Source organism: Bombina bombina, chromosome 6, assembly GCF_027579735.1.
Source record: "Bombina bombina isolate aBomBom1 chromosome 6, aBomBom1.pri, whole genome shotgun sequence".
Lineage (NCBI taxonomy): Eukaryota > Metazoa > Chordata > Amphibia > Anura > Bombinatoridae > Bombina > Bombina bombina.
Genome location: NC_069504.1, coordinates 1,110,912,479 through 1,110,928,225, shown reverse-complemented (window position 1 = coordinate 1,110,928,225; position 15,747 = coordinate 1,110,912,479). Strand labels below are relative to the sequence as shown.

At 37.0% G+C, this 15,747-nt stretch overlaps 1 protein-coding gene across 1 annotated transcript in view; it reads right to left on the bottom strand.

Moving 5' to 3' along the window:
- EFCAB6 (EF-hand calcium binding domain 6) overlaps positions 1-15,747 on the bottom strand; it is a 423,875-nt gene that overhangs the window by 397,326 nt on the left and 10,802 nt on the right. Inside the window, exon 3 of the mRNA XM_053719700.1 lies at positions 14,761-14,861. Coding sequence (XP_053575675.1) covers positions 14,761-14,861 — 101 coding nt within the window. The remainder of the gene's footprint in view (positions 1-14,760; positions 14,862-15,747) is intronic.

Below are 15,747 nucleotides of genomic sequence, written 5' to 3'. Positions count from 1 at the left end.
AGTGTGAACACTGAGAAGATTCCCAGACAAACGAAGGAGCGTCAGTATCGTGCAGCAGTGTAATACGGAGGTTAAGTGCTCAGACAGCTGGTATGGATGGTATATCAGGGAACTGAGGTATCAATGTAACCGGAGTATTCACGCTGGAGGAAGGGCAAGTAAGGAATAATAAAAGGGGGCTATTGGACTTATGTTTTTTTCTATAACTGTAATATATGGACAGAATATTTGAACTCAGTAACTTTCTAAAGAGGATTGTGGGCGCCTGGCCCTGTGTTTGATATAACCGGCAGGGGGAAGGTATGCTCTGAAAAGAAAACACTTATAGGGAGCAGAAAAGGGAGAAAAAAGGAGAAAAAAGGAAATGAGTATTTGATTGTTGTTTGATCATGCTTTATTGTATAGCACTGAAATATGTTGATTTTTTTGTTTTTTTTTTGTTTTGTGCTCAGTAGCTATTCTTTATAATTCAATGTGTGTTATTCTCATGGTCTATACCACCTAATTTAAATTATTTCCTTAACCTACATATTAGAAACAGCAGTAGGAGTCCCGTACAGCATTATACTGACTTTTCTCTTCTCCTTAGGATTCAATTACAAGGGAATCTATCTTTTTGTTTAATTGAAGGGGGTTTTACTTATTTGGTTTAGGATTAACTTTGAACAATTAGTAATTGACCTATTGTTAGATATTACTGTGATAAATCCCAAACCACTAGCCCCATTCGGACAAATCATCTATAGTGTAAATTGTTTTATTTGTACTAGTGTATAAACTAATTGGTATAAGGTAATTATGTGTCAGCATTTTATCTTTAATTCTGAATACTAGGGACAGTAGAACACTGTTGAGACTGGTATCAGGTGCATGATATACAGCAGGCTCTTTTTTTTTTTATTCACATTATTTTGTTTTTATCTTTTTTTCTTTGGTGTGTCTTTGTGTGTATTTGTTGTAGATATATATGGGTAGCTATTAGGAAGGTAGAAAGGGGAGGGAAGGGGGGGGGTCTTCACATTTGTATAACTAGATTCATTGGGATCTATATAACCACGTACCGGTTTGCTAGGCGGTACTTAGATTTTGTATAGTTTGTTTTCACCACTTTGAATGGAAAGATATATCACCCAGGTGAAATCTATTTCACCCATAATGCCTGCGAAAGTAAAAGATAAAAAAAGTAATAGAACAGTTGATACCAGTTTAGATTGCACTATGGAACCTAGTAAGAGTGTATTTGATATGCAAGACCTTACAGCCAAACTTCTGGAAGTATTTTCTCCCCAATTTGAAGCAATTAAAAAAGAATTAGGGTCTATTTCTACTGAAATAGTTACTCTATCAGCTGAAGTGAGACTTTTTTCAACTAGATTAACAGAGGCCGAGTCTAGAATCTCTGACTTGGAAGATCAGACCCACACATCGGCAGAGATTATACATAAACAAGATACTAAAATCAGAAATATGCAGCTTCGCCTGGAGGATCTAGAAGATCGCCCCCGGCGTAACAATATTAGACTAGTTGGCCTACCGGAATCACTAGAGTTTGAAGACCTGTTAAAATTTACTTCCACTACACTCCCCTTGGCTCTAGGGATGCCCCCTCAAGCAGTACCACTTACAATTGAACGAGCTCATAGACTGGGCCCCAAGAAAGACTCCTTAGATGGAGCTCTAAAAAATAGAGTATGTATATTTAAACTCTTAAAATACCAAGACAAGATTGAAATTATGAGACTTTTCAAAAGATCAGAACCGCTTCTATTTGGAAATAGTAGAATTTTAATGTTTCAGGACTTTTCCTCTGAGACTTCCTCGAGGAGAAGAGCTATGGCTCCGCATTGTACACAACTTATAAATAAGGGAATAAAAGTGCGGATGATTTATCCAGCTCGAATAATAGTGGAAGACCGGGGTATTAGACGCTCATTCGAGGAGGTCTCAGAGGTTAAAAAATATATAGAAACTCTGTAACTAGGGGGTTGATTTACCCTGCTATGTAAATAGGAGATGGGTGAAAATATGTATGGAAGAGTTATAAGATATATGCAAAATTTTATCCTGTTCCTAGACAAAGCTAGCGTAATTGCTTTATGTATATGTTGTGTGTTGTCCTATGTTGTAGAGATATATTTGGTGTGGTGTTTCTTGTTAATTTTTTTTTTTAAAATCCCCTTTTTTTTTTTTCTCCCCCTCTTCTCTCTCCCTCTCCTCCTCCTCTCTCTCCTTCTCCCCTTGCCCCCCAATTATACGTGTATTATTAGCAAGGTACTTTAATTCTGGTCGCTCCGGGCAGTGCTTCTATGCACGTTTCAATCAGGGGGATTCTTGAAAGACTGATGATGGATGGGTGAGGGAATTAAAGTACTATCTTGGAATATTGGGGGAATAACTTCCCCCATTAAGCGTAAACTAGTTATTAAAAAATTAGCTAGTCACAATCCGGATTTAGTCATGTTACAGGAGACCCATCTTAACCAGCAACAAGCAGTGAAATTGAAGGTAAAGTGGGTAGGGGCAGTCATCTCTACAGATAGTTGTGCCAGAAAATGTGGGTTAGCTATCCTGTTACATAAGGATCTTGATTACAAGATAATTAAAGTAGAAATAGATGACGCGGCTAGGTATATTCTGCTTCAGATCCAACTAAAAAATGTCAAATTGGTGATTTGTAATATATATGCCCCAAATAAGTTCTCTAGAGAATTCTGGGAGAACTTAAAGTTGAAATTATTTCCTTATGCCTCTGAGAACTTAATTCTAGGAGGAGATTTTAATGCAACTCTTTGTCCTATTCTGGATAGATTTTCCAAAAAAAATATTGCAGTACATAATAGAAACGCAAAATTTTTAAAACAATTGTGCGTGAGATTAAAACTAGTAGATGTTTGGCGGTTAAAAAATCCTGACAAGTTGCTATATTCATGTGAATCTAAAGCACATGGAACATTTTCAAGAATAGATCTTTTTTTAATTTCAGAAACATTATCACTTCAGGAATTAGAAGCTGAAATAGGGGAAATTAGTATATCAGATCATGCTATTATTTCTTTATTTCTCATAGCAGGTAATAAAGAAAAGAGTAAAATACTCAGATTTATTTTTCCTCGTTATCTGTATAATAATTCTAAATTTGTCAATTATATGAAAGCCTCATGGCAGCTTTATTATGCTGAAAATTCAAATTATATTAACAAGATCGATATTTGTTGGGAAGCTTTTAAAGCTGTATTAAGGGGTGAAATCCAGGCATATGTAAGTATAGGTAAGAAGAAGAGTAGAGCAAGAGAAATCCAAATTTTAAATCAAGTCAGGAATGCTTATACAGTATATTGTGCGAATCCGACAGTGGGGAATTGGGGGAAATATAGAGACAAGAGAAAAGAAAGGGACCTTTTTTTAAAGCAAAAATCAGTAGAGGAAGAAACTAAATTAAATCTTCTCTTTAAAGGTGTACATGGGTGTTCGGCCAAATATTTGGCCAAACTTACTAAAGGTAGAAAAAAGAAAAATCTTTTTTTGGCAATTCAAACAGATAAAGGTAGAACCACAGAAACTAAGGAGATAGTAGAAATTTTCTATACTTATTATCAACAGCTTTACTCCGAAGCTGCAATAGACAATGTTAACCATAATAACTTCTGGGAGATGGTAAAGGTCCCTAAAATATCTAATGAGGACTTGTTAGTAATCAATGCTCCAATCTCAATACAAGAAATCAGAAAGGCTATAGATAATCTAAAAATGAATAAAGCAGCTGGCCCTGACGGATTCCCGGCAGAATTCTATAAATGCATGAGTGATGAGGTATCATGGTTTTTAGAAAAACTCTTTAATTTTTATTTTTGTACGATGAACCCTATTTCAAAATATTTCTCCTCGGCGAATATCTCATTCTGAAGAAAGGTAAGAATCCAGAGGAGCCGGCTTCTTACAGGCCAATTTCTGTCTTAAATACAGATTATAAAATATTAATGGCAATTATTGCAGCAAGAGTCTCCAAGTGTTTACACAATATTATTCATCCAGATCAAACTGGATTCATGATAGCAAGAAACCCCACAAAAAATATACGTAAACTAATTAATCTTTTGGATTACGCGTGGAATGTAGACCAGGATAGAAAGAAATCAGTATGGCAAGATGCGGCTATTCTCTCCCTTGATGCTATCAAAGCATTTGATTCAATTATCTGGGAATATCTATTTAGATCTTTAGAACAATTTGGTTTTAAAGGAGAATTTTTACACTTCATCCATAGATTATATCATAATCCAATATCCTTTTTACTTATTAATGGGATCCTTTCATCCAAAATAATCTTACAAAGGGGCACTAGGCAGGGGTGTCCGTTGTCCCCTTTACTTTTTAATATCGCGCTGGAACCCCTAGCTATCCGATTCAGGGAGGTGTTAATAGGATGTCAGCTTGGTATACATTCTCTTAAGATCTTGTTATACACGGATGACGTATTATTATTTCTAGCTAATGTACAGCGATCTATCTCAGTAGTGTTACAAATTTTGAATCTTTTCAGCTCGTTTTCCGGGTATAAGATAAACTTAGAAAAGAGTGAATTATTGTGCTTTAATAACAGATTGATAGTAACACCTAGTATCCCCTTTAAACAGGTCGATGCCATTAAATATCTAGGACTGGTTTTACATAGGAATCCCAGTTTCTGGTATAAAGCTAATTTCGAGCCATTGTTTCAAAAGATTGCTACTGATCTACAACTCTGGGTAACATTCCCACTGTCTTTGACTGCGCGCGTTAGGTTAATCAAATCTATTATTTTCCCTCGGTTGTTATACCCGCTCCAGAACCTACCCTTGTTGATATTAAATAAGGATCTAAAGTTAATTAATTCTTTATTCTCTAAATTCATATGGAATAATAAAAAAACCACGAATAGCTTTGAAGAGACTTATGCAAACTTCGGGAGCTGCCGGTTTGGCATTGCCTAATCTTAAATTGTATAATTTGGCGGCGTTGACCAAAATTGCAATAGATTGGCTTGCCGGCTCTAACATGATCTCTTCTGAAGAGATTGAATCATTTGTAATCGCTCCGTTCTCATTAAAAGCGATTTTACATTGCAAAGTACAGAAACTACCGCAGAATGTTAGCTGTCTCATTTCTATTAAGAATGTAGTATATGCATGGCATAAGGTTTGCTCAATTCTAGAGCTGGATTATTCGTTTTCAGATTCCTTACCTATTTTAGGTAACCCAAGCTTTCTCCCGGGGATATATCAAAAAGTGTTTAAAGACTGGACAGAAAAAGGGCTATATTATGTAAAACAACTTATCGACGAAAATTTTCAAATAGTATCTGCAGAAGATATTTTCAATAAGTACGATATACCTAGATCTAATTTATTTGCGTACTTCCAAATCCGCCATTTTATTTCAGATCAGAAGTGGCGGCCCATATCTACAACAGCTTGGGCGGATATTAAACTTTGTATACAGAAATTTACCTCAGGTAACGCGTCGATCTCTTTGATGTATGATATCATGCTGAATAAGCAGAGCTTGCTCATCAGGGACAATTTATCTCAATTTTGGTCTTCAAGAATTTCCCTGATAGATTTCGAAAATATCTCCCAGAGCTTTGACTCGCTGCATAAATGTAAAGTACCAATGGCGTGGAATGAATCACATATGAAGTTGATTAATGACTTCTATATTTCACCATGGAAGATAAATAAGTTCTACCCGTTGTCGTTGAATATTTGTCCACGTTGTGCACATCATAAGGCTGATACACTCCATATGTTCTGGTCATGCCCTATAGTTAGACAATTATGGTTGAAGATAATTTATTGGTTTAATAAGTTATACAAAGTGACGATATTGTTAGCTGTGAAGGATATTATTTTTCTACATCCTTTTAATGATGCGATTGATAGGAATCTATAGGGATTGGGATAAACTGGCACTACACTAGTATTAAGTAAGAAAAAGAATCTTTGGATTCTGGTGCTACCCCTTAGAAACCATTAGTTAACAAAGAGAGAAAATAGAAAGATAGGGGTTTTTATAGCACTCATACTTACTTATATGGGTATGAAGTTAGTTAAAAAACTATACTTTAATTAATTGTTTAAAAGATATGGGGTAACAACCCCTAACGTTACACACAAACCACTACCAAATATCAAAGAAACTAAACTAGACTAAAAACAAGCCAACAGTCACTTCTCTGTTTCCTGGCCGATAGCAGGAAACGTCGGCATCAGGTGGCTGAAGTGACTGACCGGCAATATTCAAAATATTTAGAGCAAACGCTTTTCGGCTATGACCTAGCCTTTCTCAATGCTATATTTTTGCTGACAGTTAGTAAACCCGAGGCTGCCGGGTGCGCGGACTTTTAAACCCATTCTCAAACCGAAAATTAGCCAATTGGGTGAGTTTCTGGGAAGACGCCTTCTTAGTATCCAATGATTACGCTGGGTGGAAGACGCCTACTCACCGGATTGGACTATATGGCTGAGAAGTGTATTGGGTATGTCGCGCATGCGTGTTAATCCACTCATAGCATATATAGAAAATCACTTGTATGACAGCTGCTATGTTGCAAAATTATATATATCTCTATCGATTGAACAGGTAAGTATCGTATTCAAACGTAAACCATTCAAAACACAAAGTTAATAGATATTAAACTCAATCGGTTCAAGTATAGCGATTATTATATACCAAAGCTTAAATAGTGTTATACCGTTATGAAACTTTACAATACTATTTGCAGCCATATATTAAACCAAATAATGCTAAACACTGTACACTGGAAGCTGTACTCTGATGATAAAGGATTTTCACATAAGTATCTAGCCAAACTTAGTTATGTTAGGTTACGTACTTGATTATTATAATTCCCACAAAAAATAATATTTATTGGGATTTATATGGATTAGATCCAATATATAACCTCCATGTATAGCGATACTAATTAGTGTAAAAGGTGAGTTCTTAAGCTTAATCCTCACTAGTAATGTGTGTACCTTATATATCACCTAATGTCTGCTTAAAAATGTACAGGTGACGCAATGGTATTACGTCTAAGGCTACAATATAGGTTTTCAATTCCGCTATTAATGGCATTAATATGATACTTGGTAAACCAATGACTTAGAATCCTACGGTAAATACCTTTTTAATAATTATTAATTATTAACATTATGGTTTTAAAAGGAAAAGTTTACTTAGATATATATTTTTTCTTTCTGGGTCCCAATCTATACATACATGGTATTGACCAGAAATCCTAGATCATATGGATCCTGGTCAGGCATATATTGTATGTAGACCGGGACCAGCAAGCAGTCCTATAACGTTTCATACAAGGAGTGATCTCTTGCTGCTATATACCACATCAGATATATACCCAGTAATTGTTATATTCATTCATACCATGAGGCATGACGGTATTTAAATTGAAAACCCATTTGGTTTCCATCTGTAACAATTTATCCTCAGTGTTACCTCCTCTTATTCCAGGCCTCAATTTCTCTAGACCCCAACATTTTAGGGCACTAGGTTTCCCATTATGACATTGTAGGAAATGCCTAGCGACACTGGTAATTTGTTTAGATTTGTCTACATCTCTTTGAGCTGTTCTAATATTACTAAGGTGTTCAGTTATACGTGTGCACATACTCCTTGTTGTCATTCCTATGTAATATAGATTACAGCTACAAGATATACAGTAGATAACATTTGTACTTTGACAATTTATATGTTGTTTGATATTCCAAATTTTTCCAAATCTATCAAGTATTTTTTGTTTTTTAAGCATGTGTTGGCATACTGAACAGTGTCCACATGCTATGGAGCCCTCATATATAGGTAATTTCTTAGCATTTCTATCATAATGGCTCGTAACCAGTGTATCCTTGATATTTCTAGCACGTCTGTATGTCACTAGTGGCTTCTCTGTTATTAAGGGTTTTAATAGATCATCCCTAGTTAAGACATGCCAATGTTTGGTCAGGATCTGGATGATTTGATCACTTTGTGCGGAATAAGTGGTAATACATCTTAAGGGGGTATTTTTCTCCTTAATTTTGGGGGTGAGTAGTTCAGCTCTATCTTTCAGTAATGCTCTGTTGTATGCTCTAGCAAGCAATTTTTTGGATAGCCTCTTTCCAGTAACCTTTGTCTTAGTTTTCTAGCAGCTATTTTAAAATTCTCAATGGTGCTACAATTTCTCCTTAAGCGTATATATTCGCCCATAGGTAGTCCTCTAATAGTAGCAGGGTGATGATAACTGCTTGCATGCAAAATATTATTAGTGGACGTGGGTTTCCTATATGCTTCTGTCACAATTGAGTTGTCAGTCTTTTCAATTGTGAGATCCAAAAACTCTACTTTAGACTTTTGTATGTTGGATGTAAGATATAGTCCAAACGGGTTTTCATTTAATGTTGTAATGAGATCATGTAGGAGATTCTCAGGACCATTCCATATAAATAGAATGTCATCTATATATCTGGACCAGTGGGAGATATATTTGGTGAGATGTTTAAGATTATCATTAAATACCACAGTTTCCTCCCACCAGCCCAGATATATATTAGCGTAGGTTGGGGCACACGCAGTGCCCATCGCAGTCCCACAGGTCTGTAAATAGAACTTATCATCGAATACGAAAAAATTATGAGTTAGGATAAATTCTATCATATTCAATAAAAATTGTTTAACCTCCTCACTCATACTGGTATTTTGATTAAGAAAGTGTGACACCGCTCTACATCCCCAATGTGTTTTTATACTAGTGTAGAGCGATTCCACGTCACAGGTTACCAGTACTGAATTGCTGTCAATATTGATCTCATTAAGTTTGTTTAACAAATGCATCGTATCTTTGGTGTGCGATGGAAGTGATTCAACATTATATCTTAATCTTGCGTCTATGTATTTGCTGGCTTTTTCAGTAAGGGAGCCTATTCCAGACACTATTGGTCTGCCTGGTGGCTTACGTGCATCCTTATGTATTTTGGGCAGCAAATACAAAGTAGCTGTTTTTGGTTCTTTTACTTCTAGAAATTTAAATTCCTTCTGATCTATAACACCATTGTCAAAAGCTGAACGAATCAATTTATTGTAACTGTTGAGGAACATCTCTGTAGGGTTACATAGAAGTGGCTTATAATTAGATGAATTGTTAAGCTGACGTAATGCTTCCTCCCTATACATAGTGTCAGGCCAAACAACAATGTTGCCGCCTTTGTCACTGCTTTTTATTTGTAAACCTTTCATATTTTTCAATTGTTTCAGGGCTTTAATTTCTTCATTAGACAGATTATGATTGGTAATGCCACTGTTGTCCTGTATGTCTAAAATATCTTGACATACAAGATTAAGAAAGGTCAGTGTGTTATATGACGTATGATTAGGAGGTACAAATTTGGACTTAGTTTTTAGGATAGTTCGCCAACTAGTGTCCTCATTGTCAGAATTGCAGCTAATGGCTTCATCTAACAATGCAATTAAATCATTAATGGCAGCTTGATCATTAGCATTAAGGGTGTCAGATTCAGAGTTACTGAAATATTTTTTAAGGAGAATTTTTCGGGTGAATAAGTGAATATCCTTGATAGCCTCAAATTTGTTCAAATTTGGTGTGGGTATGAATGATAAGCCTCTTTTTAGGACGGATATTTGTACATTAGAAAGAGTAACATCAGAGAGATTAATTATGTTCAATTCTGGAATGTCTACTTCTTTTTGTGTTGTGATTTGTGACTGAATTTTACTTGTCTGCGGGTTCTGGTCCCGATTTTTGCGGCCCCTTCTGGTTCTCCGCCTAAAGGGATATTGGTATTGTTGATTTTATGAGGTACAATTCTATTTTTCAGAATAGTTCTAGGTAAGGTTTCGCCATCAGATAAATCTACATCTGTACTATCACCTTCTCTGTCTGATGTGTCTACATCTAGACTAGCAGTCTTATTCTGCCCCCAAGAGTAGATTGTGTCAGAAGAATAATCATTGAGATCTCTATCAATCTTACGTTCTTTCCTCTCTGAAATAAAACGTGCAAACTTTTCGACTTCTCCCTTGGTTTTGTTATATGACTTTTGAAACTCTTCATTTAATTCATATTGTTTAAGTTCATCGCACAGTTTAGAAATTCCCTCATTGATGTCATTTAATTTATCTAATTCATATTCAGTTAAATATCCCAACGATTGATAGGAATACAATAGAAATTCTAAATACAGTTATATTAGCAGTTAGACACTGTATTCTGAAGAATTGGAAGATTAAGCGTTTACCAGGATTAACTGAGGTGTTTAAAATAGTTCAAGAGCAGATTGTTTTTGAATCATTCCATCTACATGACGCCTCTGAGAAAAGAATCAAGAAGTTCTTATGGAGATGGGCACCGGTTATTTTAACCTATTCAACTGTTATTCAAAAAAGGATTCTCTCCCCCTTTCTATCATCAGTAAGTTTTGCAGAGCTGACGTTATTAAATGTTTTTCCACATAACTGGATCAAATAGTCTGCAGGGGCTGAGATGGAGGAGTGGTTGGAGGGGGGGAGGGGTGCAGAGGTCCAATCTCGAGGGCTTCTGTTTTTTTTTTTTTTTTGTTGTCTGTGTGTCCTTTTATGTATTGTTGGTGATGTTTGTGTTTTTGTTTTTCTTTCTCTTTTTTTCCTTTTGTTATAATATGTACAAATTATTATGACTTGATTATTTGTTGGTTTTGTTAATTTTGATGTGTAAAAACTCCTTAAAAAATACAGCAATGTATGTTATTATTTAGAAAACCCGCTTTGGGCAATATGTAAGGATGGCTAATCTATAGAGCTATGCAATCATTTCTTTTTGTATCTTGCTACGTTATATTATTTTTTGTGGATTTTGGCCCTGCGTGGTGCAAAGAATTGTATTTTGATTTGCTATTTGTTTGACATACGCTGTTGATTATATATAAATAAAAGTATAAAAAAAAAAAAAAAAAAAAAGAAGAGGATCCTCCACGCTGGATGTCTGCGCCGCTGGCGACGATGCTCCTTGCCTCCACAGCTCTGCGCCACTGGGATGAAAATGGGAGATGCCTCCGCGATGGATGAAGATGTCGCCGCCTGGATGAAGTGTTAGGTTTATTTTTTGGGGTGTTTTTTTTTTTTAGATTAGTAATGGGCAGTAAGCTGAATGCCCTTTTAAGAGCAATGTCCGTACAAATGCTTCTTTAGGAGCAATGGGTAGCTTAGTTTTTTTTAGACTTAGGTTTTTTTATTTTAGGGGGTTGGTTGGGTGGGGGGGGTTACTGTTAGGGGGACTTTGTAATTTTTAGGTAAAAGAGCTGTTTAACTTAGAGGCAATGCCCTACAAAAGCCCCTTTTAAGGGCTATTGGTAGTCTATTGTTAGATTACGGGGTGTTTTTATTTCAGGGGGCTTTTTTGTTTTTATAGGGGTATTAGATTAGGTGTAATTATTATTATTTTGGCTAATTTCGTATATTTTTGTAATCTTAGAGTTTTTTATTTTTCATAATTTTAGAGTTTTTATTTTTTGTAATGTATTTTTTTATTTATTATTTTTATTTTGTCGTAGTGTTAGGATTTTTTTAATTTGTAATTTAGGTTTTTTTATTTTTCATTAATATTATTGTTTTAAAATAGTAATGTTAGGTTACTTTATAGTTTAAACTTATTTTTTTTATTTCACAGGTAAGTTTTTATTTATTTAAACAGTTATATTGTAAATTTAATTTAAAATTAGGGGGGTATTAGGTTTAGGGGTTAACAGTTGAATTTAGTTTGTTGCAATGTGGGGGGCGGCCGGCAGTTAAGGGGTTAAAAGGTTTAGTAGTTGCGATGTGGGGGGCGGCGGTTTAGGGGTTGATAGGTTTATTTTAATAGTAGTGATGTGGTTTATTCAGTGTTGGCGATGTCAGGGGCGGCGGATTAGTGGTTAATATCTTTAATTATTGTCAGCGAAGTCAGGGGGCCGTGGATTAGGGGTATTTAGATTAGGGGTTTATGTTATGGTGTTAGGTTTTAACATAGCTTTCTTTTCCCCATAGACATCAATGGGGTTTCGTTACGGCGAACGCCATTCTACGATCACAGGTGTTAGTTTTTTTCTAACACATTATCTCCATTGATGTCTATGGTGGAAAGCATGCACGAGCATGTAAAGCCAGGCCTTGGGTTTTGTGCGGTATGGAGCTTATCGCACCATACCGCACAACAAGAGAAGGTTTTCGGTAACTTGTAATGGCAGTGCGAAAGTGCTATAACGCTCGTTTTTTGCATTATTTACGCACCAGGTATAGCACAAAACTTATAATCTTGGTGAAAGTGATTTAGAATAGAATGAAGGGGGTGCTGCACTGGTGGGAATCAAGGAGAATTACATGGATTTTGTTGTCACTACTCCTGTTTGTAGAATTCATTAGTAGTCACATTGTCACATTTCTTCCTGGCTGTCAGGCAGTATAGTAGCCAGGCCCTGAGTTTTCTGTTTCTTTAATCATGTTTCACTGAAAGGCCACAGAGCCATGCTTGTGAGGTAACACATCATACACAGGTACAGCAATCAGCTTAAAGGACCAGTAAATACAGTATATTAGCATAATCAACAGATGCATGATAAAAAGACAATGCAATAGCACTTAGTCTTAAAGGGACAGTCAACACTAAAATTGTTACGGTTTAAAACATAGATAACGCCTTTACTACCCATTCCCCAGCTTTGCACGACCAACATTGTGAGATTAATATGCTTTATAACATATAAACCTCTAAATTTCTGCCTGTTTCTAAGTCGCTACAGACAGCCTCTTATCACATACATTTTTTGTTAACTTTTCACAACAGGAGACTGCTAGTTCATGTGTGCCGTATAGATAGCATTGTGTTCACGCCCATGAAGTTATTTAAGAGTCAGCACAACACAGCACTAATTGGCTAAAATGCAAGTCAATAGATAATAAATAAAAAGTCATGTGATCAGGGGGCATGGCCAGGGGTCTGATCTGAGATCTGATGAGGGTATTGGTCTGAAAGAGGAGCTGCACAGCCAGGGGCCTGATCTGAGGTCAGATGTGGGTATTGGTCTGACAGAGGCGCTGCATGGCCAGGGGTCTGATCTGAGGTCAGATATGGTTATTGGTCGGATAGAGGTGCTAAGCAGATAGGGGTCTAATCTGAGGACTGATTTGGGTATTGGTCTGATAGAGGCGCTGAGCAGTTAGGGGTCTGATCTGAGGTCTGATGTGGGCATTGGTCTGACAGAGGTGCTGAGCATTTAGGGGTCTGATCTGAGATCTGATGTGGGCATTGGTCTGACAGAGGCGCTGAGCAGTTATGGGTCTGATCTGAGGTCTGATGTGGGAACTGGTCTGACAGAGGCGCTGAGCATTTAGGGGTCTGATCTGAGGTCTGATGTGGGAACTGGTCTGACAGAGGTGCTGAGCAGTTAGGGGTCTGATCTGAGGTCTGATGTGCATATTGGTCTGACAGAAGCTCTGAGCAGTTAGGGGTCTGATCTGAGGTCTGATGTGCATATTGGTCTGACAGAGGTGCTGAGCATTTAGGGGTCTGATCTGAGGTCTGATGTGGGAACTGGTCTGACAGAGGTGCTGAGCATTTAGGGGTCTGATCTGAGGTCTGATGTGGGAACTGGTCTGATAGAGGCGCTGAGCAGTTAGGGGTCTGATCTGAGGTCTGATGTGGGAACTGGTCTGATAGAGGCGCTGAGCAGTTAGGGGTCTGATCTGAGGTCTGATGTGCATATTGGTCTGACAGAGGTGCTGAGCAGTTAGGGGTCTGATCTGAGGTCTGATGTGGGTATGTGGCTGGCAGAGGTGCTTCATGGCAAGGGGTTTGATGCAGGTACTGGCCTGACAGACAGACTGCAGGTATGGGTGTGCAGGAGGAGTAAGATATATCCACCTGGAATTTTGGATTCACATAAATACAAGGCCAGGGGTCTGATCTGATGTAGGTAACGGACAGAGAGTCTGCAGGGAAGGGTTCAGACCGAATGTGTAATAATTTGTTAGTTTGTTTAATTAATTATTTGTTCTTTATTAATTATCAAACCTTAGGAAAACATAGACTGGTATACCAGGTTGCTTCATACTATTACGTTGCTGTAATTTTTACTATTACTATTTACTGTTACTATTTACTATTACTATTTACTATTACGTTGCTGTTATTTTTACGTTGCTGTAGTTAATCCCATGACTGTGTAGAAGTCATTGCTGTCCTGCTATACATCAGTCATTCAGAGGACAATGTGTTATATCCACTATATGGCTTCTCAATGCCTGTGCACCTGATCTGGAGGTCTGTATCTTAAAGGGATTGTTTGCTCAAAAATGTTCTCCCCTTTAAATTGTTTCCAATGTCTTGCAATATATGCAAATGAGAGGGACGCATAATGACCTTGCTTAAGAGGGCACACATTTAAAATTAAATGTTTTCAGTTCACATCTGTTATTATTATTATTAACTTATTATTATTATTATTATTAATTTTACTTTATTTTCTTAACAAAGACTAAATATGGGGATGTTTGTACATTACTGGAATTTATAGCATTTTTAAATAAAATCTGTAATTCACAAACAGGTGCCCCCCTCTTTGTTATATACTGTTTGACAGAATTCTAACATACTACTTACTTATATAATTATTACAGTAAACAGTTTTGTGGCAGATGTATCACATTTGGGAATCACAACAGGTATCAAGATATTGGCCAGACTAATGCAGCGCTTACCTCCTTTTCACATCTTTTCCTTTTGTAGAGCTGGTGCCAGTTCGCTTAAATTTTGCCAGGAACTCAAGATATGGAATGGTGCCATTGGGGTTTACAGGAGTCTGCAGAGAAACAATTAGCAGAACATGACTATGCATTAATTACTGTGTGACAATCTGTGTTGCAAGATGAAATGACAAAAGACGTTTTGTACAAGGTTAAATGTTATTTATATGCACATTGTGCTCTATCCAGTATAAGTTACATATCCCCTGTGAAGCTGAATACACTATGGGCTAGATTACAAGTGGAGCGCTAACTTAGCAGGAAGTAACTATAAGCCAGTGAGCATTAGCGGGAAGTAACTATAAGCCAGTAAGCATTAGCGGGAAGTAACTATAAGCCAGTAAGCATTAGCGGGAAGTAACTATAAGCCAGTAAGCATTAGCAGGAAGTAACTATAAGCCAGTGAGCATTAGCGGGAAGTAACTATAAGCCAGTAAGCATTAGCGGGAAATAACTATAAGCCAGTAAGCATCAGCGGGAAGTAACTATAAGCCAGTAAGCATTAGCAGGAAGTAACTATAAGCCAGTAAGCATTAGCAGGAAGTAACTATAAGCCAGTAAGCATTAGCGGGAAGTAACTATAAGCCAGTAAGCATTAGCGGGAAGTAACTATAAGCCAGTGAGCATTAGCGGGAAGTAACTATAAGCCAGTAAGCATTAGCAGGCAGTAACTATCAGCCAGTGACCATTAGCGGAAAGTAACTACAGCCAGTGAGCATTAGCGGGAAGTAACTATCAGCCAGTAAGCATTAGCGGGAAATAACTATAAGCCAGTAAGCATCAGCGGGAAGTAACTATAAGCCAGTAAGCATTAGCAGGAAGTAACTATAAGCCAGTAAGCATTAGCAGGAAGTAACTATAAGCCAGTAAGCATTAGCGGGAAGTAACTATAAGCCAGTAAGCATTAGCGGGAAGTAACTATAAGCCAGTGAGCATTAGCGG